This window comes from Canis lupus, chromosome 18 (assembly GCF_011100685.1).
Source record: "Canis lupus familiaris isolate Mischka breed German Shepherd chromosome 18, alternate assembly UU_Cfam_GSD_1.0, whole genome shotgun sequence".
Lineage (NCBI taxonomy): Eukaryota > Metazoa > Chordata > Mammalia > Carnivora > Canidae > Canis > Canis lupus.
In genome coordinates this window covers 23,224,741-23,249,603 of record NC_049239.1, presented here as the reverse complement: position 1 = coordinate 23,249,603, position 24,863 = coordinate 23,224,741, and the positions used below count along the sequence as shown (strand labels likewise).

The window sequence follows — 24,863 nt, the reverse complement described above, 5'->3', positions numbered from 1 at the left end:
TTACCCCTTTAACAGTTATTCAACTAGTCCTAGAAATAATCATTATGAAGCAATCATTTGGGGGAGTACATGGTGTAATGTGTTCAGGTTGTGTTACTGGTCTGGATACTATTTCAACATTGAAAAGCTGAACTTGATACATTTTTCTAAAGAATTGAGTTATACTTTGAAATTGTGACAATACAGCTTAAAGAAGTCATCATTTTACATAATGAAAAATGAATAACAAGGGATGCTAATATTTTTAAGAAGAAGATGAGCCCTGCATTTCTTAAGTTAAATGTGTTAAGAATATAAAGCACTATTTGGAATTACAAGTAAGATATTCTCTGATTTATTGATGCTGTTAACTGAATTAGTCATGAAAATCTTTCCAATGATGATGGAAATGATGATTTCCTTATTTTAGGAGATGATCCTAAAATAAGTTTGTATTTATATTTATTTGTATAATTTAATATACAGTATGTATGTAATATATGCTATATATATTCAGTCCGCATATATGTGTGTGTGCACATGTGCGAGCATAGCCTTTTGAATAATTTATGCATCCACAGTAAAATCATAATTCCAAAATAAAACTGAATCTCAAGTGAAAATAGGTGTGGAAATTATCTGAAAAAAAATCTCACCCTGACTACAAAAATTTTTCCCAAAATAAGGGATCAGTAAAGTTTATGAATGCTACAGCTTTGCTTCTGGGGTGCTTACCCTCTAATGGTACTAATGACTCTGCTGAAGCTGAGGCAGGGCTGCATCTGAACCTGACATTGATGTATTTACGTGATCTCTTTCCTGAAGCCTATATGATCCCCTGCTGGATTCACTGCCATCATGAACATTGATTCTAGGATTTTATGTGTATGCTTTTTGCTTTTTAGTTGGTTTTCTTTTATATTCCTATTTGTTTTCCTTTGTCTTTCTTGTGTCGCAACATAAATGAAAATATGATTTTTTAAGTTTATATACTGCACTATGAATATTTAATGTTGAGTATAGTTAGTAAGAAATGTTAGTAAGAAACGGGGGCCCCTTACACTATTAAGAATATCAAAGCAATGCTTTATACTTGTAATTCAAACAATATCAAAGTAATATTTTATACCTGTAATTCAAACCACGTAGTACTTACTCCTATGATAATACACACAATAATGTAAAAATCATAATAATAAAATGCCTTTGACACCACTTTTATAAATTCCCAATATTACTCATGTATCTGGGACTGGATTTGACTACATTATGTGTGTGTTAAGTGACAAGCCTCTTTGACCTCTAGCATATAAATACCTAACTTGTTATTTTCTGGGGCACAGCTTTAAAAAAAAGTTTAAATCTTAACCATATTTAGGATTCAAATATATATATATATATATATATATATATATATATTTAGTATGTGTGTATATATATATGTATGTATATATCGTTTTCAAAAACTTAAAATGGCTGCTGGGATCAGTCAGGAGAAGAAGAGTCTGAAACAAATTAAAGAAAGAGTGCCTGGCCTGCTTGGAGAAACTGGAAATCTTGATTTCTATTCAAAATTTCTCATTTGTAAATGTTGGCCACTAATTGGAAAACAAGCAGTGTGCTCACTGAACAAAAAATATCTCCAATCAGTAACCTCTCATATTTAGTTTGATACCCTGGATAATTTCTCTGGCATCTTTGAGCATCCTGAGAAGGAAAAGGTTATTTGTAGAAATATTAATATCTTGAGAGGCCTAGGCTACTCTGCTGGGAAGTTGCTACTCCTTCCCCAAAATGTTAACTTGAGAACAGAAAATGATTGCCTAAAAAAGAAAGAAATATGGATGTAGCTTGACTCAAAGTGTCATGGAGGTAGGAGAGGAAGAGAGAACATCTTAGGAGTTCCGTATCCCAGTGCGGATCCTTAGTGTATCTAAGGTGAAAACCTTTTACAGCAGTGAAGGAAAAGTTACAGGGTATTCTGGTCAGAGTCAACATCCCTCCACACTGAATCTGTTATCACCCAGCTGGTAGAAACCATGACGATGACATGATGGCATAGATGATGCTCCCCAGGATTCTGAGAGAGACGCAAGAAAGGGGGCCAGTTGAGCTTTTTCAGCCTGGTGGGGGAGGTTGATTGATCCATCAAGATGTGGGGATAAACTATTTACTGGAAGGCTTACGATCTTGGGGCATAGAAGACATTTGGGAACTTACCACTTGCTACACTTATTCAAATGGATCACATTCCTTGGTTCCCATGTATAGATGTATTGCCTTGTGGGGCTGCATAGAGAAATGTACCTTTTCGTTTTTAAAAGCTCCCTGGGTAATACTATATCTTTAATAAAGTTATGGTAAGTATTGAAGTATTTAATCTTGGGTGCTTAGTACAAAAATTAGAAAGTTGGTTGAGTATGTGGCCATTCTGGAAGTACTCTGGCGCTATGTTAAGAAATAAAATAAATGCTTACCCTAAAACCCAATAATGCTATTCCTAGGTTATATACATACCAACCCCCTCCGTTGGTTATAGATACTAACCGTGCTCTTTTACCAATCTCAGAAGGATGTGTACAGAGACGCATCATGTTTGATGTATTGGAGACCTGGAGGTAGTCTGGGTGTCCCTCCAGGACAGAGGAGTCCTACATCCTTTAATCCCATCATTTAGCAAATGTTACTGAGTCCCCGCACACCACGCTCTGGGTTGAGTGGTAAAAATGCAAAGGAAACTCAGGAGGTGCCTGACTTGGAGGGACAGACAGTCAAGTTCAGGGGAAAGACAAGACAGATGGCGGAGATCACAGCCGGTTATATGCAGAGCAGGGCTGCTTGAAGTGTGGCGTCCTCTTAAGGGTGGAGACTGGAGGAAAACCTGAGAAAGATTTTTGTTTAAAAACTAACTTTTAGGATGAAATAAAAGCTCAAATGTTAAGTGTCTTCATTAGGCGTGTAATGATGTAAAGAAGATAGTCTTGATTTATCTTCTCAGGAAATAGAACAAAAGGAAAATGTACTGGGATTATAGAAAAAATGAAATGGTTTTTTGGTGTGGTTTATTTTTGTATGTATTTGCATAATAGTTCATTATCTTTATTTCAGATACGCTGGCCTAGTACAGCACTAAAAATAGAAGAATGTATAATGAAAGGAAAAGATGCAGTAAGTATTACTCATTGTAAATTAAACACATTGCCAATTATATTCCTGGTCAGTCACGAGGGACTGACGCTTTAACCTTTTATTTGCTCCTAAAAGGCGTATATGCGATTCCCTCAGGAAGAAAAAAAATGTATGTACACATATCCGTGCATACACATGCATTCTATAGAGATCATAATTTGTAAGTTAATTTCAATGTAAAGTCAGAGTAAAGGGAGCTTGAAGTGTCTAGGTTTTGGTTTTTGGTTTATTATGTATTTGTCAACTCAGATTTATGAATTTCTTATCCTAATGCTTATCTCCTACATATTGGGAGAAAAAACAATTTCAGGTGCATTTTTAATTCAAGGGAAAGTTAAGCACATTATTTGTGAGATTTCATCTTGCCTTGATTAGTAAATTAGAACCAAATGAAACAAAAGGAGAGAAAAACAAAAAGAAAGGAGAAGCCAAAGGCAGTGCTTTATCTCCCCCGCGATGTGTTTAGGGTCTCTTCTGCTGGAACAATCAGTGTTCCTTGTCTCCCTAACTTCCCTGTGGCATGTGAGGTTGCGCAGAAGCAGCGTCCTGACGCAGTGCCTTGTCCACATGCACGAAGGGACTTTCAGGTGCTGGGAGTAGCTGACAGCTGACACGATACACGTCTTGGAGAAAGGGGTGCACACCTCCTTTTGAAAGTCAACTTATCCCTTTTCCCCCTTTATATAGTGAGAAAAAAAAAAAAACATACCATATAAGACTAACACACTCTATACCAACTCCGGAGTCTCTGTAGCAACTGGGTCACCCAGCCAAGGAGTGAGCCAAGACATTCCTGCTGTCTTAGTCCACAGCATAATGCTGACTAATTGAACACACTCTTAGGCTCTGTCAGTCTGAGCCCGACTGAGCCCAAATGTAGCCTCACTGGCTCATTCAAGTTTTCATGAGATGAAAAGCAGGTACTTACAGTGATAGGAGAAGAGAATATTTTCCCCATGCCTGAATGAATTCTGGTCACCCTCAGAATAAAATGCTACGTAAATGGGAAATAGAAGAAAATATATCTACATGCTCTGGATAATCAGGTTAGTGGTACTTTCCTCATTCTGAACAGGGAATGCTATAATCTGAATCACTTGTAGTAAAATGGTTGGTTCTGGTGGCTTTTTCATCCTACTGTTCTATGAAATGTTTTATAAGGACAGATTATGACTTTTAAAATACCACTACTGGTATTTTACTGACTACTACATGCATTGATATCAGAGTAGTATTTAGCATTAGAAGAGTTTAGTATTTTGTAATTTATTTTAAATGAAACAATACCTAATTTACCAGGAAGGTTTTTGCTAGAATTAATTTGGACAAGTTGGTTTGAGCTAGTTAAAACTCTTCTCATTCAGCATATTGATCATAAAATTCACCTGGTGATTTATGTAGTAAAATTTGTTAAGCATATTTTATATATATATATATATATATATATATATATATATATATATATATATATATATTTACTACTGTGTTTAATTAAGCAGGGAATACAAAGATGTGTAAAATAAATATTCTAGTTGAATCCCAATGTAGGCAAACTAGAGCTCCTCAGCCAAATGGGGCCTGCCATCTACTTTTGTAAGTAAAGTTTCATTGGAAGCTAGCCACGCACATTCACTTTGTGTATTGTCTATGAGTGCTTTCATGCCATATTTACAGAAGTAAGTTGTTGAAACAGAGACCAGTTGGCCATTTGAACTAAATATATTACTCCCTGGTCCTTCATAAAAAAATTTTTGCTGATTCCTGCACAGCCGTCTTATAGTCATGGGTGTAAAATGTTATTTCTCTTGGTTAACTTCCCATGTATTTATTTGAAAATCCTCTATGAAAGTGCTTTGTGTGAATTTATGAGTTTGAAGATATGACTTATTTTACCAAACATCAAAACTCTGTAGAGCCTTAAAGTCTGCCCATGTTTCTTTAAGGGTAGTGAAGCCTTCTCTAATTATTGGTTCTCTGACTTTGTGCTGATTCATTTGTTTATATGTACTTAAAAAAAAATAACAGCATTGGGAATAAATTACTTAGTGGGATGTATTGCCATGCACATCTTTATGTTTGAATAAGTTTCTGCATAGTACTTTTTTTTACTACTCACTTATGTACTAGAATACTTGAAAAATGATACAATCCTGTTATGAATGTAATTTATGCAGTGAGGCTAAGGTGTGCATTGGTTATCCCAGTCTGTGCTTCCACTGTTTCTTGCCCTCTACATCCACCCCTCTTGCCTCCTCTAGCCTCAAAGGAGACAAGGAGACTTGAACATGAGATTTGTAGGGTTAGGGAAAACAGACATCAAAAAGGCCTAAATACAATTTTTTTTTACAATAACCTGTTTCTTTTTTCTTTCTTTTCCTTTTTTTTTTTTTTTTTTTTTTTTTTTGCTTTAGAGTGAATGTGCAAATTTTGTCCGGGTTTTGCATCACTATAATAGGACACACCTTCTGACCTGTGGTACTGGAGCTTTTGATCCACTTTGTGCCTTCATCAGGGTTGGATACCATTTGGAAGTAAGATAATATCATTCATAGCAATAAAAGTCATGCTTAAAATAACTTTTTTTTTTTTTTAAAGAAAGGTGGTGGGATTTTCTTTGATGAAAAAGAAAAGCATTTGTGGTACACTGATGAAGCTTTCCTAAGTCAGAGAAATGATCTCTCTGGACCTTTAAAATCCCTCTCAGCTATAAAATTGATAAATCAATTAATTCTTTATGTATTCCTCACTGAACAGCTTCATTTACTTGATTGTGCACTTAAAAATATTTCTTCATATCAAACTGTGTTCTCTATTGTGTTTGTGCATAAATTTTATTAATGGAACCACCAAGCTAGAATGTATATATATAAATAAATTTATGTAAGCACAATTACTATATATAGTATTTTACAAAGGAAATGCAAAGACTTGTTGATTTCGTAATTACTCTTTTTTTGATAAGTGAAATGAGGGAGGTGGAGTTGGGAGTTGAGGGGTGAGGTGGATTACAAACTGACTGAAGCTAAATATTAGTGGGTGAGAGCTGTATGCCTCAGACCCCACTACAAGTGATCAGCATAAAGAAAACAAATCTCAAAAAAAAAAAAAGCAAGAAAAGAAAAGAAGAAAGGAAAAGAAAAGAGGAAAAAGAAAAAAGAAGAAAAGATCTCAGCTGAATTCTATCACACATATAACCTTGACTAACAAGCAGGCTTGAATATCCAATAACCTGTTGAATGAACTCTAAATTCTCATTTCTCTTGGGCACATTTTCAAGTATCTTATATCACATTTTCACTGTAAAATACATTTAAAAAAAAACTTCTCATGTCAGGATCTGCTACCCTTTTTTAGGTCAGAAGGCGGAGTCCTCCATTAAGGTGAGATACAGATAAAACAGACATCTATATATTCTATAGTGAAACAGCTACGGTCTCTTGATTCTTATACTCTACTGATGAAAGGGCAGCAGTGACCCTAAAATGTTTTCAGCCGCCGCATATAGAGAAGAACATTCACTTCACTCGTGCAAAATCATTCCTGGTATCCTTCATACTAGTTAACACTCAGGTGCACATACAATCAGTCATATCCAAAGTACTTAGTTTAGCTGCCTCTTGAGAGCCCCCTGATTGAGGGACTTCAGCTGTGAAGTGTCCTTATAGGCAGGATTTTTGATTAGCATATTTTAAATGTTAACTAACCACCTCTACTTGTAGATTAAAGCTAAAGAGTGTACACAAACACATCGAGTGTACTCACTGAATTCTTTTAAAGAAACAATACGGCTTATCTAATGGAAGAACCTTAAAGAGAGCCATGCAAAGCCAATCAACCCAGTGAAAGTCAGGATACTTACATGCATGCAAAGTATTCAGACATGTACACCTACATATGAAGCCAGAATATATACATTTTGTGGAGCCAGTCTGTTGGCAGCAAATAGATCTGAAAATGCCTTGATTTCATTTTTATTTCTCAGGGATATTTTCCCTGGATATAGAATTTTGGATTCACAAGCTTTTTTTTTTTTTTCATTCAGCAGTTCAAAGATACTTTATTGTCTTCTAAATCGCTTTCTGAATGTATATTCAGGTTTCATACATATTGATATTACCATGTTTGTAATAGCTTTATCTCTCAGAATTTTCTCCTCCTGTTTGTTGTCACCAATTTTTCCTATTATGTGCCTATTTGTGTGGTGGCAGTGGTGGGAGATAGATATTTACATTTCTTGAAATACTGAGATTTTTGGATACAAAATCTTATGTTTTGCATTGAATTTGGCAAATTTTGGGCTGTTATGATTTCAGATAATGTTATTGTTTCATGCCCTCCTCTCCCTTCAGGGATGTATTGTGTATGTGTGTGTGCACATGCATATGCACACAACCGCATGCATGTGCTCATATATGTGTATTGCATTGTGCCACAAATCACCTACATTTTGCTCATTTTTATTCAGTCTTTGTTTTCTCTGATTTGCATATTGGATAAATTCTATTGATTTATTTTCAAGTTTACTAATCCTTTCTTCTGGCCATCTCCAGTATGTTGTTAAGCACACCCCATCAATGGTCAATACATATAACATACTTTTCAGTTCCAAAACTTTGATTTTGTTTATATTTCATTTCTTTAATGAGCATTTCCCCATATTTTTATTCATCATGACTATATTTTTCTTTAAGCCCTTGAACACATTTTTAACAGCTGTTTTAAAAATTCCTGTGTGCAAAAAAAAAAAAAAAAAAAATCCCTTTGTGCTAATTTTAACATCTGGGTCAACTTAAGGTAAGTTTGCATTGATTGTTTTTCTCTCTTGACTCTGGGTCATATTTTCTTGTTTCTTTGCATGTCTAGTAATTTTTATTGTGTATCAGACATTACGGATCATATGTTTTCAAGACCATGGACTTGATTATATTTTAAAGAGAATTGATTTTTATTCTAGCAGGCAGCTTACTTGTCTAGACTCAAACTCAAAAATCTCTTGTGATGGGCGGCAGCCAAAAATTTCTTTCAACTTTCCAGACGGTGTTTTTTATGCTCTGCTTGCACATGCAGTCAGGTGTCAGCCAAGGATTTGGGAAGGAATGTATACATGCATTTCAAGGTGCCTCCCTGAGTTCCTGGGTATCTCCTCTTGCATTTCAGCTGTCCTGGTGCTTTTAAGTCTCTCTTTTATGACTTTCCACACTAGTAAGTCTATAGCTTTCTGCTTGAGTTCTAGCCATTCCTCACCATGTGGATTAGGGGATTTCCTGGATTGGAAAACTCTCTAGTCGTTGCTCTTAAGTGACCTCCGTTTTTAAAAAATAATTCTTTAAGACATTACTAGTTTATCATCATTATCTGTGTGAGAGTCCAAACAAGCTGATTATCATTAGCAGAGGTGGAACTATGTGTAATTCATCTTCACAGACATGATATTTGAATATTTTTCTCATGTAATTATCAAAGTATCAGTATTATTGAAAACACATTTTGGAAAAAATTCTACACAGGATGTAAGAGCATCTCATGGACATATAGGATAATAAGAATAACGAGATATTTATTCTCAAAAGTCCATTTGGAGGCTTGATAACATTTTATATGAGAGAATGAGAAGTTACACATTATACAGACAAGGAAAATGCTTTTAAAAACACAGAGGCAAGCACATATGGGATAGGTTCACAGACATTCGTGGAGTTGGTTAGAGAATGTCAGGAGATAAAACTGGGGCAAACTGGCAGAGGATTTTAATGCTAGACAGTGGCATTTTGTAGTTCCTTCTAAAGAGAGCATGGAGACCATGAAGGAGTTTGAGCAGACTGAAAGACATGACACTGGTAATATTTAGGATTGATTCAAGCAGAGAGAGATGAAAGGCAGGGAGAAATTAAAGAAGGCTATTACAGGAGTCTGCAAGATCATGAGGATATTTAACTGTTGTCACAATGGCAAAGGAAAGGAAGTGTGGAGCTGATGTGAGAAGCTGCTCAGCAGGAGAGATTATGTAACATTTTATTGGATGTTGCTGATTAAAGGGAATTAAGAACACAATTCCAATTTTATTTCTTGACAGTTGAGAAGAATAACAAAAAGGAGCCAAGGAGGCAGAGTAGGTTTTTTGTAAAAACATGAAAAAATTCTCAATATATCTCAGCTATAACTTTTTCATTTCTATGTATAGTTACTTGAAAAATTGATCTGCATGCTAGAGGAGGGCGTTATCAGAATAAGTTGAATTATTGAACCGTAGGTAATTAATTGTCCCCGAACAAGTCTCTTCTTTCTCCTTCTCCCCACGCCTCCATCCACCCCTCCATCTTATCCCTTCTCTCTCTCCTTCTCCCTTTATCCAAGTACTTAGAAAATTCCATTATTTAAGTGGCGGGGCCTGATCTATCAGTGTAAATAGCAACTGAGCAGACAAAGGGGTATAACGCAAATCAGGTTAGCACAAAATTTATAATCATTTGAAATAGGAAAAAAATATATTCTAAAATGATAGACAACATCAGTGCTACAGAGGGCAGTTTTGCTAAAGAAGTGAGTAATTAGAATGTAAGGGGTTAAGAACTGACTGACTAGTGACCAAATAAAGACAGTGATATTACCTATTTAATCCAGAAATAGAATTGTTAAGGATAAAAAATATAAGGGAAGGATATAAAAAGTGTAAGGGTGTTCAAAAAAGGTTTTTCTTAGGATAGCAGATAGGGAAGAATCAGTTATCCAGCACAGGATATGGCCACTTTTTGCAGATCGGGAGAGCAGGGTGGGAAGTAAGTTTGCTGAGGGGACTATGGGATATTTATTTATTTATTTATTTATTTATTTATTTATTTATTTATTTATTTTGACTATGGGATATTTAATGGAGAGATCTCATCAACAGTTGCGTATAAAGGGCTATTTTTCAGGAGAAAGACTTGAAGTAGAAATGCAGATTTGAGAGAGAGAGAGAGTGTGTGTGTGTTTGAAAACTGAGATCTTTAGGCATGATATCATTGTCTAGGAAGAGACTTTGAGTAAAAAGTGAAAGTAGTTAAATATGGAGCCCAGAAACACCAACACTTGAAAGGCTCTTCTCTCTCTGTCTCACAAATAAATAAATAAAATAAATCTTTTAAAACGGAGGGGTTGGGTGGCTTAAGCCCCTTGATTAAGCCTCTGACTCTTGATTTCAGTTCAGGTCATAATCTCAGGGCTATGAGACTGAGCCCCGCATCAGGCTCCATGCTCCGCGTAGTATCTGCTTGAGATTCTCTCCCTCTGCCCGTCCTCCCATCTGCTCACGTGTGCTCGCGTGCTCACTCTCTCTCTAAAACAAATTTTAAAAATCTTAAAAAAAAAAAGACTGATGGAGAAAGAAAAACCAACAAAGAAGATTAAAAAGAAGTGACAAGGAAGTTTAGAAGAGAAATCAGAGTGAGATAGCATAGAAATAAAGGAGTAATTAACCAAGTCATTAACCTTCTAACCAAGGTTAGAAGTTTTGAAGAATCAAAGTGCCATGGGACCTTCCTAGAAAGTCTTTGGAGGCTTCATGTGAGGAGTTTCAGTGAAATGTGGCTGTAAACTGTGGTCTTCTGGTATTAAAGATTAAAGCCAACTTTTTCTTGAATCTCTTTTCTCTCTTTCACATTGCATTATTTTCCATTTTTTTATGGAAGTATAATAAAAATACAAGAAGTGTACAGCATGTGAATGAACAGCCAGATCATTTTCACAAATGGAATACCCTTTCTAATAAGTACCCAGATCACATCCTTTATTTTTATTTTTTGGTTTTATTTTCATTTTTTTTATCATAGAGCATAAACACTTGGGGTGTTTTTTCTCATATGCCCCTTCTCGTATAGTCTTCATTTTAAAAATTGCTTTCTCTTTTTGTTTTAAAATCCTTCCTGAGTTCTATCATCTCTTTTTTTAGTTTTTCTAATTTTGATTTATGCTTTACATGTATTTCTTCTATTATTTTCTTAATTTCTTCTAAATTCAACTGAAATACTAAATTATGGTTACTTCTTATCTATTTTGTGGCATGTTTTTCTGACAGACCTTCACTGCCTGTGGTAAATGTTATTCTCTTCTGTTTCCTTTTTTTTTTTAAGAACGTTGTACTGGATTTAGCTGAGATTTTTCTCTGTTGCTCATTTTTATATAAAATTGTTATCCTAAACTTTCAGAAGAGAAGTGTGGATATGTCTAGTACCTTCATATTCCAGAACTCACCATTCTTTTTTTTTTTTCTTTGAAGAGAATTATGTATACACTTCTCCTGGCTATCATCTCTTCATTAGGATATTGCTTTTTCTTTGCCCTTCTTTCTCTTTTTCTTGGAAAAAATGGTATTATAATTTCAGACATTTCTTCTGGAAGGGAGATAAGGTGATGAATTTTGAAGGTTCAAAGAGCTTCATCCTTCCCATAGACCTCTTGAAATAGTCCACAGGTCACATTAGCAAAAGTTCCTCCCAGGTTCAGCTCATGCTCTAAAGGGATACTCTACTCTCAGCGAGCACTTAGACATTTGAGAGTTCTTCCTTTCTCAGTTTTATCAAAACCTGGTTGCTTCTCTCTGCTTCTTCCTGCAAGATATTAATACCTTGTGTGGTTTGTAGCTCATGGCATTTTATCCACACCTGCTCATACTTGGGGTCTCACGGAGATGTCTCAACAGCCAGTTTTGCTGGAAGTATAGTCAGTCAACTTTAGGTTTTGCATTCCCAGTTGGTCCATTTGTTTTTCCTGGGAGAATTTATAGAGAGTAAACGTATGCCTCTGCTGATAGTCTTGCAGAAGTTTATAATACCTTTTTTTAAAAATAAGGTTTCTTTATTTCAGAGAAAGAGAGAGAGCAAAGAGCATGAGCGGAAGGGGCAGAGGCAGAGAGACTCTCAAGCAGACTCCGTACAGAGCACAGAGCCCAACATGGGGTTTGACCGTAGGACCCTGAGATCATGAGCTGAGCCGAAACCAAGAGTCATACACTTAACCAACTGCACCATCCAGGCTCCCCTCACAGTGCCTTTTAAATAGTAAAATTTTATATGAGTACAGAATACTATAGAAAATACGACAGAGTTGTGTCTAACCCTAATTTTACTCACCTTCCAAAGAAAACAGAAATTATGTGTTGAATGTAGAGGTTCAGATAAAAAGAAACCCAGAGGTTCAGGTATAAAACATGTATTTCTAGAGAACTGGTAAAGGCCTTGAGCTCCCACAAAAGTTAAATCACTTTTGTTACTGAACAGCGTCCTTCTCTTAGAACACGATGACTTAGCACAGTAATATTAGCATATTACTATTTGTATTAGTTTTCTATGATGCCAAAAAAATTATCAAAAATTCGGCAGCTTAAAACAACATACATTTATTACCTCATATTTTCTGTGGAGCAGGAGGCCAGGCACTAACTGCTTAGCTGGCTCGATTGCTCGAGATGTCTGCAAGACTGCAAATACCTTTGTGGAGTGCAGCCTCATATTCTGAGTTCCTGTGGTCGTTGACAGAATTCAGTTCCTTGCTGAACTGCAGGACTCAAGTCCCCATGTTCTTGACGTCTGTCACCCAGGGGCTAATCCCAGCTCACAGGCCACCTGCTTCCCCTTGCCACATGGCCCTGTCACAGCAGGGCAGCAAAGTTCCCAAGGCTGGCAAGAGGGTTATTCAGTCCAGCTTACCAAGACGGGTGATACCATAGAACCTCGTCATGAGAATTACCGTACCGTCTGTAACCGTCCAAAGGGCCATGACCTAGAGAGCGCTTGCCACCATGCCTGTACTCCCACCAGGACTAGGTATTGCCTGGGACATTTCTGCGGGGGCCGGGGGTCTTGGTGCCATTGACACTCTGCCTTCCGTATCTTACACGTGAAAGCTTGTACTAGCACAGGTGTTTTAGGACACTGTTGCTTGGGGAGGCAAAGCAAAGGCATAGAGTAAAAGGGGAGAAATGAAGTCATTTGTTTCTAAACTTTGTCGGTGGCTCTCCTCTTAAAAGAAGCCACCTGGGCAGCCCGGGTGGCTCAGCACTTTAGCGCCGCCTTCGGCCCAGAGTGTGATCCTGGAGACCCGGGATCGAGTCCCACGTCGGGCTCCCTGCGGAGCCTGCTTCTCCCTCTGCCTGTGTATCTGCCTCTCTCTATTGTCTCCCATGCATAAATAAATAAAAATCTTTAAAAGAAGAAGAAGAAGCAGCAGCAGCCAGCATTCTTCCTTGCAAGAACCATAAACATTAAGGGGTGAATGTGTGGGCCATCTCCAAAATTTTTCGGCCAAACATGGGAAAATATGATTATCTTTGTCGGCATAAGCACTTGAATATAGATTGCTGTCATGTTTCATTAATGTAGGGTATTTTCTCAGCGTATTTTTATTTAAGCCTATTTATATCAGTTTTTAAGTATGCAGACTGACTTAGCCATGCAACTATGCTTGGCACCAAATATAATCGATAATGAATTTTTAAAAGATTTTCAGTATACAGTCTTGACACATTTCCTCTAATGCAGCTCAGCTATATAAGTTGGGATATTATCAGCTTCAAAATCATGAGAGTTATACATATCCCTCAATCCAGTATAAATCTCTTTGAAAACATGTTAGAAACTGTACACAAGTAATGTTCCTAGCTATTCATCCATATTTGAACTTCATAGACTGGAAATTTGTATTCTCTAGTTAAATACTTTATGATATGCCAGTAAGAGATTACAATTTAGACATAACAGGACTCTTGCCTTTTAGAGTCATGCATTTTACATTTTGATCCTTAAGAGTTTGAACTCTGTATTTTCAGTAAATATTGAAAGTATCTTTTCAGGTGCAATACTTAATTATCCAAAATAGATCAAAACATACATTTATGAATACATGGATTTTTAAGTCAAATACATTTTTGACAGTACTTAATATTTGTTTCTTAGTCAAATTTTAGTTTCTGCTGCTTGTACTGAGTAAAATTTCATTGGCTGGCTAACAAAACTAGTGACAGTTTCTAGAGGTTTAAAAAATTACCCAGTAGAGGGATGCCTGGGTGGCTCAGCGGTTGAGCATCTGTCTTTGGCTCAGGGCTTGAGCCTAGATTCCCGGGATCGAGTCCCGCATTGGGCTCTTTGCAGGGAGCCTACTTCTCCCTCTGCCTCTCTCTTTGTCTTTCATAAATAAATAAAATCTTTTTTTAAAAAATTACCCAGTAGATTTCTATAACTGTTAGTACTTTGTTGTATGCAACTCTGATCAGCATACCTGTGCATCTGATATTCTTTGTGTTTTTCACAAAGAAAGATGCATATTTTTATTTCACAAAGTATTTTGTTTAGTACCAACACTTGCCACACCCAGCTTCTAAACCCACAAAATTACAAAGATTTTTAAAGTTGTCCTTTCAGTGGCTTTCTATTAGATCCCTGTTTATTTCTATTTGTTTAACTGCAATGTTCTTAACAGCAGGTGAAAACGTGTTGAGGACAATAATTTTAGAATAATTTTGTAAAAATGAAGAGTGAGCATTAGCCATTTGAATAGAACAAGTATATGAAGTGTATGCATCAAGTATTTAGCAACATGTATACTTTCAGGTAATTAATATATATTAAACTAGCCTTTAGTTAACAAAAATTTTCAGACTATAACTTGCACCAAGATATTTTTATAAACTTTTTCAGTCACATGTTTTATAGGGTAACCCTGGTTGTTATTTCCTGATCCATTTTTGTAAAAGTATATAGAAATGTTTTACTAATTTAAAAATTGTGGCAATTTTTTTATGTTCTCATTTCAAATAAGTGATTAAAAGACAATGTGCATCACCCTATGAAAGCAGGCTTAGGTTTTGCTTTGGCCTCACACTATGTTTTTCATTCTGTAGACCAGGTGCCTTTTATGTATTTTTGAACAAAAATGTAATCAAAGTTATGGGCAATGAAAATAGGCATTACTTTATAATAATATTTTGTGGGTTTTTTGGCAGCAGGGAGAATAGAAATATTTTATGTGTTAAGATAGATATTGAAAATTAATTGTGGAAGGGGAAATTATTTATACTACCATAGTAACTATCAAAGACAATATATTCATAGTTCTTTAAGAAAGAAGACAAAAATCATTTGAGTAGGTGGAGAAGGCTCTTTTAAGTTTTATATTTGCATTATATCCAGACACATCGTTTAGAAATTAACATTAGAAGATTTAAATAGAATCAGTATTTTAAAAGAAATCCTACATTTTGTCAGCTGGGTCCTCAGTCATTTTGAACAGTGTTTCTTGTGCCTTATTTACTGCAAATCAAAGTGAGTGTGGGGTTTTCATCAGGAGCTTGCAGGCTGTTACTTTTGTGACATTTCAAACCCCTAAGCTTATTTTAAAAGGTGTCTGAAGAGACTGATTGTTCCTTCAGGTTCTTCTCTTGTCACCCCGGAATAGTGAAAGCTGGTTACATGATGTGGTGGGAAGGAACACGGGATTCCTTGTGCTGGTTTTGTCTGAGAGTGGCTCCCTGGAAGCTCTTGGAAAGGCAGGCTGCTTGACACCCTTTGCTTGCGGCTCTGTGTTTTGCCTGCGGAGTGCGAGGCGGTTGGCAGGAGGCCCTCCTGGCTCCCGGGCCTGGGCCGAGGGGCTCGGGCGGGGCGCTGGGCGGTGCAGGCCGCAGCTCCCCGCTGGCCCTGGCAAGGCAGAGAGCAGGGCAGAGAGCAGGGGAGGCGCGTGTGGTGCGAGGACCGTATCTAATGAAGGAAGGAACAGGTCACAGCCGCAGGGAGCTCTGCTCCACGGCTTTTTTTGTCCAGTTAAAAAATATGAATACACAGAAGAAGTCGCTAAAATAAAAAGCGGATGTCGTCCTCGCCAGCCTTTGCTCATGTCACCCATGGCAGTCCTCTGCTAGCAGTTTGATGCTTAGTAGAGACTAACTGTGGGTACATGTCTGTGCAAAAACAGACAAAAATGTCAGACTCCACGTGAACTTCTGATTTTGTTGATTTTAACTCAGAAATATTTCGTGAACATTCATTATGTTAGGACATAACAATTGCACCTAGTTCATCTGAGCAGCTGCGTAGTATTCCACAGGAAGAACGAGTCATAATGTATGTAATGAAGCGTTTTATTTGTTAAGCTGTGAGTCCGGAGGCCCCAGGGAGGCCGAGAAGGAGCGTGCTGCCGTGTGGGTGGGCGCACAGATGCTCGGGGAGCGCCTGTGCTCGTGGGCCCGTGGCCGCGTCCGAGGTTGGGGCCTGGCGGCCTGGTGGCCTAGCTCGCAGCCGTGCTTCGCGGGTCGCAGCCTTTCCTGTGTGTGCCCCGTCAGGGAGCCTACGTGGAGCCCCGGTTGGCTCCACCTCGTAGGTCGGGAGTCGCACCCCAGGGACCTGAGGAGCCGGGGGGCGAGGTAGTCACGGCGGCTGGTGGCCCGAGGCCAGGTGCTGGCAGTGCCCGCTGTGCTCTGTCACCGCCAACTGGGCCCCACGGGCCCTGGCATTTGTTCCCCAGACACCGGGAGACTTAGGAGCCCCCGCAGATCCTCCTGGGCTCAGAACCCAGTACCCACCCAGGAACCTCGGAACGAAGCAGTGACTGTGCGGGTCCATGATTTCGTGAGTAGCCTTTGTGACATTCCCACTGACGTAGACCTCTACCCAAGACACCAAGACGTCCAACTTGAGAAGCTACTGGCAGTCTTCGTAAGGTAGAATGTTTAAGGACCCTCCCCGACATTTCTTCTTTTAATCATGTCCATCGTGTCCACCCTTGGAAAGGTTTGGTGATGAAATGATAACAGATACCAGTCTTGGCTTTTCTGGTCTTCGGAACATGAATTAGGCAACATGACGTAGTCCACAAAGACATTCTGTAGGTACACGTCTTTCTCGACTTATAAAATGCGTAGAGAAAAGTGTACAGATCAAGAAATTGCACTCACGATGAGTTTTTACAAATTGGACACATCCGTGCAACCAGTGTCCAGATGAAGAGGCCAATGCCACCAGGGGCCCAGGATCTGTTCCCCGACCTTGTGGGTCTCCATTCCCTGCAGGTAACCACTGTTCGGACTTCTCTCCCCATAGAGGAGTTTTGCCTGTTTTAGAATCTTACGTAAGTGGAATCACACGGCATATATTTTTCTGCCAAGCTTGTTTTGCTTTAAAAGGATGGTGAGACAGACCTAGGCTGTGTGTGTAACTGTTTTTCGTGTGTTTTCATTGCTGTGTAGTATTTCTGTACCTCAATTTATTTGCCCATTCTCCTTTTGCTGATTATTTGGGTCGTTTATGGTTTTGTGCTATTGTGCTGCTGTGAACGCTCTTGTGTAGGTCTTTCTAGTAAACATTCACATATGTGTTTGCTTAGTATTTTCTGGGAGTAGAATTAAGGCCCCCAGAGGCTACATGTGCCTAGCAGTAGTAAACACCCCAAACTGTCATGAACCACTGCACCGACGTCACGGCCTCTGGCAGTGTGATGCTTCCAGTGACCTCATTCCCCACAGACAATACTTGGCACTGTCTTTTCCCCAGTTATTTTGGTGACTATGTGCTATCACATTGCGGTTTTAGTTTTCTTTCCCAAATGACTAATAAAGTTGAGCATTTTTCAAATCTTATTGAGGCTTAGAATTGTTGGGTTACTCTTGAAATGGAGTCTCTGGCTGGCCATTGAAGAGCTAATTGACATTTGCCAAATAGGTTTGTCAGGGGATTTTATGAGAGAGCAAATATGAAATATCCAGGTTAGTTTTGGAGAAAATAATTATCTAGCCCTGATCATTATCACCGATAGTATGGCCCTTTTCTTTGCTTTTTAAAACCCTTAGAAAATGTAAAATAAGGATCAGAAATAAAATTGGGAGGGGAAATGGTGGAAAAGAACTGCTGAATTATATTTAAAGAGATGGTAGGAAAAGAGGTAACAGGGAGGATGGTAAGACTAATATTTTCTGATAATGATATTAACCTTCTTGTCACCCACGGTAAGTCAGTGAAAAAGAGAGATAGTTCTCGATGGAAGGAACAGTATAGAGATTAATGGATTTGGATTCAAGCTTTGGATTCAAGAATACCTGAGTTTTCATTTTTTCACTGTAACCTAACTAGATATTTTATAGGCCTAGCAATTGTACAGTCTTCAGTCAGTAGTGAGAATTAAATACATTAAACTCTAACTATAAAAACATTTTAAGTATAAAAATAGAATACAAGTCACATATAAATAAAATGTAGCCCAATAATGAAGTAGGTACTCAACAAAAAGTAACTACTTCTATTACCTTTTCCATCTTTGGGCTTTGAGGTATAATTATATACATATGTTTATATAAGGGACACTGATAACATGATGAACAGTATCCGTAGTATAAGTCCATTGCAAAGAAAAAGAGACTTTCTATATGTGGACTTTTGTACCTCATGCCAAAAACCTAATGTTATCATAGTTTACCACTCTTCACATTTATGATACTATGACAACGGGATCATGTCTTTCCCTGACATGATGACACTTGGGTAATGGCAGATGTTTTGTAGTAGTCACATTAGCCTGGTTTAAGTTGGGAATAATTTAAAATGGATTCAGTTTTTAAATATTCTCTTGAAGGTATCTGGAGAAACTTTGAAAAAATCTACCTTAGGATGTTAATAAAATTCTTTAAAGATACATTGGATATTCATTGAAATTTAGTAACTGTTAGGAGAAAATGTGCTAACCTGGTAGGTTTTTCTTGTTTTCAAGAATGTTTTCACTAAGACATTTGAGCAACATTAGGTGATTAAGTAATATGTTGGCTCCTTACAACTAACTTGAATTTTATTAGTATAGTCAAGTTAAATGAGTTACAAATTTAATCACATGCTATGCTGCTAATTCACAGGCATGATATAGAACAGATGTACATAGAGTTAAATTTGGTGGTCTAATTAAAATATTGGCTTAATTAGAATGACTTGCTTATTCCAGTCTGGCAAATTGAATTTTGTCAGGTTTCACTTCCCAAAGGGAGATACATATTTGAAGTAAGTAAACTCTAATTTTACTCATTTATTGTGTTAACCTTTAAAATTCTTTGATATTGTGGATATATTTTCCCGAAAACTTGTATGAATAGATGAAGCAGCTAAGCAGAGAAAGGAAAGAAAAAGTAGAAAAGTTCAGTAGAAATGCAGGATTCTTGGTGTGTTGCTCATCACTGTCATTTTCCTATGAGAAGAGGAAGAGAAAAGTAATATAAGAGACTCAACCAAGAGCAAAATGTTAAATATATGTTGGTATGTCCATCCGTAATCTCAGACCAGAAACATTTGTCAGATTTTGATAGTCTGTGTAGATTGATCAGTATGTAGATTGTTTTATTTCCTGAATAAAATTCTGGAGCAGTATTAGCAAGGTATAGTTTCATCTTAGTGCAACGTCCACACAAAGTTTGTTTTCCTCTGTAATTCCTTATTTTCTCATGTGTAAAATTAGATAAAGGGTATCTTCTAATCTAAAATTACATAGCAATGAAATAGTACTGTCTACCTCACAGTCTTATTGTGATAATCAAATCATCCCAGTAAGAATCTTAATAAATGTAATGACCATGCATCGAGCACATGCCATGTGCCAGATGTTTTTGTTCATTTGCTTTGATACTCATAACTTTCCACAAGGGAGGGATTACTGCTCTCATGTAACAGATGAGGGACGTAAACAGAAGGTAAGTTGCTTCTTAATGCTGCATAGTAAGTGGCCAAATGTGGGTTGCATGGTCCAAGGTCAAGTTTTTTCCATTATGCCGTGCTGCTTTCCTTCAAGACATAGCACGAAGTGCCATATAAATAGTTTAATGATGGTGGCAATACTTGTGTCTAAGCAGGCATTATCTAGGTGAACCTGTGCTCTCTCCCCTGTTCTCCTACTGTCTCAACTTGACTTTCATCCTCTGCCTTCCATAGACATCTTCTCTTTTCTCTCATCCTTTAATCTCTTCAAATTTTACTACCTTCTTGATACAGTGAAGGACTCACTCCACTGACATTGACAAAATATGGCCACAAACGATTTTGTTCTTTATGTATCTGCCTTTATGATGTATTAACCCTGGCTCATTTGAACCTTTTGCTTTCTCTATTGGAGCTCTCGAACTGCTGAATAACATTAGAGACAATTGGGGGATGCTGGTTGGCACCACTGTTATTCAGATGAGCCCATATACATGTGCTCACTCACTTTTAGTCCTCAATGAACTGTCCTGGCATTGTCCAAGTCACTGCAGTTTTCTGGAGGTGAGATGAGGGTAAAGTGATACAATGAAAAGAATATAGGTTTTGAACTAGACAGATGCAATTTCAAATCTGTGTCCTGCTGCCTACTACCTCTAAAACTTTGGGTCAATACTTTACATATCTGAATTTTGCTTTCCCCATCTGTAAATTAAGTCTCTGTTATAATACCTCACTTGCCAGATTGTGTGGATTTTCTGAGATCATACACGGGAAGGGAGCTGCTATGCAGGAAGAGTCTGTACTTACCACCTCTACTTCCTCAAATTCCATTGGTTCTTCAATCCACGGTACATTTATCACTTTTCTAAAATTGCTCCTGTTACTGTTACCCATAACCTTCTAGTTGTCAAATAAGTATCTCTTTCACTCCCTATCTTATTATGCCTCTTCTTTACTGTATTTGACAGTATTTATAATTTTGGTATAATAGCTTTCCTCTGGTATAATAGCTTTCCTCTTGTAATTTTTAGGACCATTATTTTTTTCATAGTTTAAAAATTCTGAATATTCTAGCTTCCCAGTCCTTTAAACTTCGGTGATTGTAGGAGTTGTGAGAAACCCTGGCATGTGTTTTCTCACATTTTCTCACATTTCACGCTTCTCTTGACAATCTGATTAATTCACATGGCTTTATTACCTATTTGTTGACTCTCAAATCTTATCCCCAGACTTGACCTCTGTCCAGAACTCTCCATCCACATTTCCTATGCCTGCCATACCCCCATGAAATAATGTCCTAGGGACATTGCAAAGAAATAGTTCTTTTAATAATAAAACTGAAAATTCTGGTTGACAAGGGTAGGGGAATCTTCATGATGAGGGAGTAGCTGCCACACTACTTTTAGGACTCACCTTATTCTAAGAGACTGACCAAGCCACCACAGCACGTTGTGCCATGCCTCGAAGACATTGTATTCACTCAGTTGCTCAGGTCTTGGTTCACACCCACCCCTTTACTTGAACCACTTATCTTCATTCTCTATTGAGAAAATCCTAACTCATTTTTCCAAAACGAAGTGATGTTTATCTCAACCCCCACCTGGTAAAATTAATTACGTTTCCTTTGGATTTTCATTGTACTTAAGACAAGTCTTAATTCTGAATTATGATTTCTATGTGAGAGCCAAAGTGTCTCTAGAAAAAAGATTATCATTCCTCTCTCTGTTTCTTTAAGGCCCAGCGTAATCCTGGCAGTTATCAGTTAAATCATTCACTAAAAACATGGGATCAGGAGCTCTTCTTTCTGGTGGGAACAAAAAAAATATGGCCTTTTTCGTTTGTTTCTTTCAAAACTATATTATGATTTAACTTTATATCAAGTATAATTCACTTTTGTCTGATAAATTTATTCTAAATTTATCTTATGAGTTTTAAACACATGCATAGATTCCAGGAAGCACCGCCACTGACCAGATTTGCAGTCAATCCTTTGACCTTTCCTCAACTCTTGGCAGCCACTGACCTATTATCTGTCCCAATAGTTTTTGTAATTTTGAAAACGAGATTTAAATGGAATCATACAGCAGGCCGACTCTGAGATTGGCTTCTGTCGCTTAGTGTAAAGCATTTGAGATTGTATCCAATAGTGTGTACGTGAATACTATGTTCCCTGTCATTGCCGAGATGTTTTCCATAGCATGGATGTATCATAGTTTGCTTATCCATTCACATATTGAGAGACATTTGGGTTATTTCCAGTTTTTGGCAATCATGAAAAAATGCAGCACATTCTAAGGTAGGCACATTCTAAGACGAACCTGAGGACTCCGGCCCATCAGTTGAGGGGGGAAGGGAACCTGTCACTTGTTTCTACCCTATAGAATATGGCAAAGGTGACGTGATATCACTCCTGTGATTAGGTTATAGTGTGTGGAAAAAGGGGAAGGGAGTCTGCAGGGGTAATTAGTCCCTAATCACTTCTCTTTAAGCCAGCAGTTGCTAATCTTTGTCAATAGAGGGTACTGAGAGACGGTCCAGAAGGAAAAGACTCCCTCTGGGGCTGGTGTGGCCCCTTCACCAGGTTTCTAGAGAGCGCACTTCTTCCATTGTTGCCCAGACCATGTGGTTTTCTGGGCACGAGGTGCCCGAAGTACACGGATTCCTGGAGCACCTGCCCTCGTCCCCGCAGAGGGAGCAGGCCGCCCGAGGGCCCTGCCCCCATCCCCCCGGCACAGACCTGGGCCCAGGCCGGCCATCCAGGGGCCTCCCGCCGGAGGGCCCTGCCCCCGTCCCCCCCCCCAGCCCGCACAGACCTGGGCCCAGGCCGGCATCCAGGAACCCCTCGGGAGGCCTGTCCGGCAGGTGCGCCTCCCCCTTGCGTGGAGCCAGCGAGCCTGCCGGGGTGCGGCGGGGGGCGACTCTCCCTCCCAGGTTTTTCCTTCCTCAGCCTTCCTTTCATCATCCTTGCTCCCTTGTCATCACTTAATCACGTTTATATTACACGTCCCTGTTTAACCCTCTGTATCAGTGTTTCGGTCACTTGATTGGAGCCAGACTGATACAAGAAAATAACCTACTCCTCTACCGCTTAGGAACCACAGATTTGCTGATTTTCTGTGGAATTACTAGAAGGAGTTTAGCAAAGCCTAAAGCCTGCGGCAGCGTGCGCTGGGGTGGGGGGAGGGCGCCACGGTCCGCGGGCAAGGCCGCCCCGAGGGCTCCCGGCAAGGCCCCGGGACCTGGCTGGCACATCTGGAAATGTGCTGGGTGAGCCCCATTGCTTACCAGATGCGGACACTGGCCAGCCACATGCTGGCCACTCGCTGGCTGCGGAAGGCCTGTAGAACCAGACAAATACAGACCAAAAGCCCTGGCCGGCAGGGTGGCTGCCTTAGCAAACACAGGAGGGAGAAGCACAAGCCCACAAACCTCGGCCCACCTTCCCCCGGCCTCCCTGCCCCTCGGGGCCTGGCTCAGTGGTGAGATCCTATGACATAATACCAGCCGGCCACGGGAGCGGGGTCACGGGGACCCTGAAATGGTTACTGCTCGCTTGTTCCAAGACCCACCAGGCCGGTAGACACTTCTTCACTCCAGCGATGTGTAAATATGAACCTCGGGGCTTAAAGATGATGTTCTGAACATCATTGTAGAACTAGAGACCAAAAAGCATTTAATGATGGAATGGAGATAGAAGTAATATTTGTCTGACATCCACGTAAACTTGGCATAACGTGGGCTTTGTGAACTGACAGGTCAATGATGCTATAAAGACTGGATGGAGGGGCGCCTGGGTGGCTCAGTGGGTGAGGCATCTGCCTCGAGCTCAGGTCACGGTCCCGGGGCCCTGGGAAGGAGCCCCGTGTTGGGCCCCCTGCTCAGTGGGGAGCCTGCTTCTCTTTCTCTCTCTCCTGTGTGCTGTCTCTCTCGCTCTATCTCAAATAATGTAAATAAAGCACCTAAAATAGTAAATGTCAGGGAGTCATCAGCTGTCACTGTCACCACCACCGGCGGCGTCTCATTCCTTTAACCTTCCGGTGGTAGTCATTAGCCCCATGTGTTCATTCACAAGCCTGAATTCCTAATTCTGACATGTCTTTTGATATCTTATGTCAACTTTCTAGTATCTCCTGCCATTTAGGGGTCCAGGGGGGCCCAGTGGGTGAAGCGTCTGCCTCGGGCTCAGGTCATGATCCCAGGGTCCTGGGATCGAGCCCTGCATCGGGCTCCCTGCTCGGGGGGGCCTGCTTCTCCCTCTCCCTCTGCTGCTCCCACCTATTGGGGCTCTCTCTCTCTCTCTCTCTCTCTCTCAAAATAAATATTTTTAAAAATCTTTAGTATCTCTTCTCAATTAAAAAGTATCCAAAATCAGTAAACACATTCCTCGTAGGAGATTTACCACATTTCCTTAAAAATCTATCCTTTGGTTCCTTTCTACTCTGCTCCGATCACAGTTCAGCTGTCACCCTTTTCTTTCTGGCTGGTGCTTAAAACCTCAGTGCTGTGTCGCCAACCTAGCTGCCCCCGAGGTGAGTCGGGGTGGTGCGGGGTTGGCTGTGTTTCAGCCACCTCTCCGAGTCCCTCCTCCAGAACGCTCACCGCCCCGACGGCTTCCACGGGCTTCCTCACGCCCTCGCTGGCTCTTCAGCCTACTTGATCCCTGCTGTCAAATCAGCTTCACTGAACAATAAGTCTTTTCAGAACGCCGATGAGTTCTATTGCACAGCGAGGGGAGGAGGGGGCCACCCTCCCACCTCCTACCCCCCCACTCCTGAGCCCTCCCTGGGAGACCTTAGGCCCAGTCACTGAGGGCTGCACCCCTTTCTTACCCATCCCTTCATCATGGAACGCCTCTCCTTCCAAAAGCCTTCCTGTCGAAGGCTGCTTAGCAGGCCTGGGGATTCCATCCTCCTGCTACTAGCTCTGTGAATTTGGATGCATTTCTCTATATCTCTGAGCCTCAGAACCTTTATTCGTAAAATAGGGTACAACTATCTGTCT

General features: G+C 39.4%; 1 protein-coding gene across 2 annotated transcripts in view; it reads left to right on the top strand.

The window, feature by feature from the left end:
* Positions 1-24,863, top strand: part of SEMA3E (semaphorin 3E) — a 235,944-nt gene that overhangs the window by 150,644 nt on the left and 60,437 nt on the right. The window contains exons 1-3 of one of the 2 annotated variants that reach the window (XM_038562848.1): positions 2,109-2,339; positions 3,088-3,147; positions 5,580-5,699. In XM_038562848.1, coding sequence (XP_038418776.1) covers positions 2,337-2,339; positions 3,088-3,147; positions 5,580-5,699 — 183 coding nt within the window. In that variant the 5' untranslated portion in view covers positions 2,109-2,336. Of the gene's footprint in view, positions 1-2,108; positions 2,340-3,087; positions 3,148-5,579; positions 5,700-24,863 lie in introns of those variants that run through there. The other variant, XM_038562847.1, reaches the window with a different exon arrangement.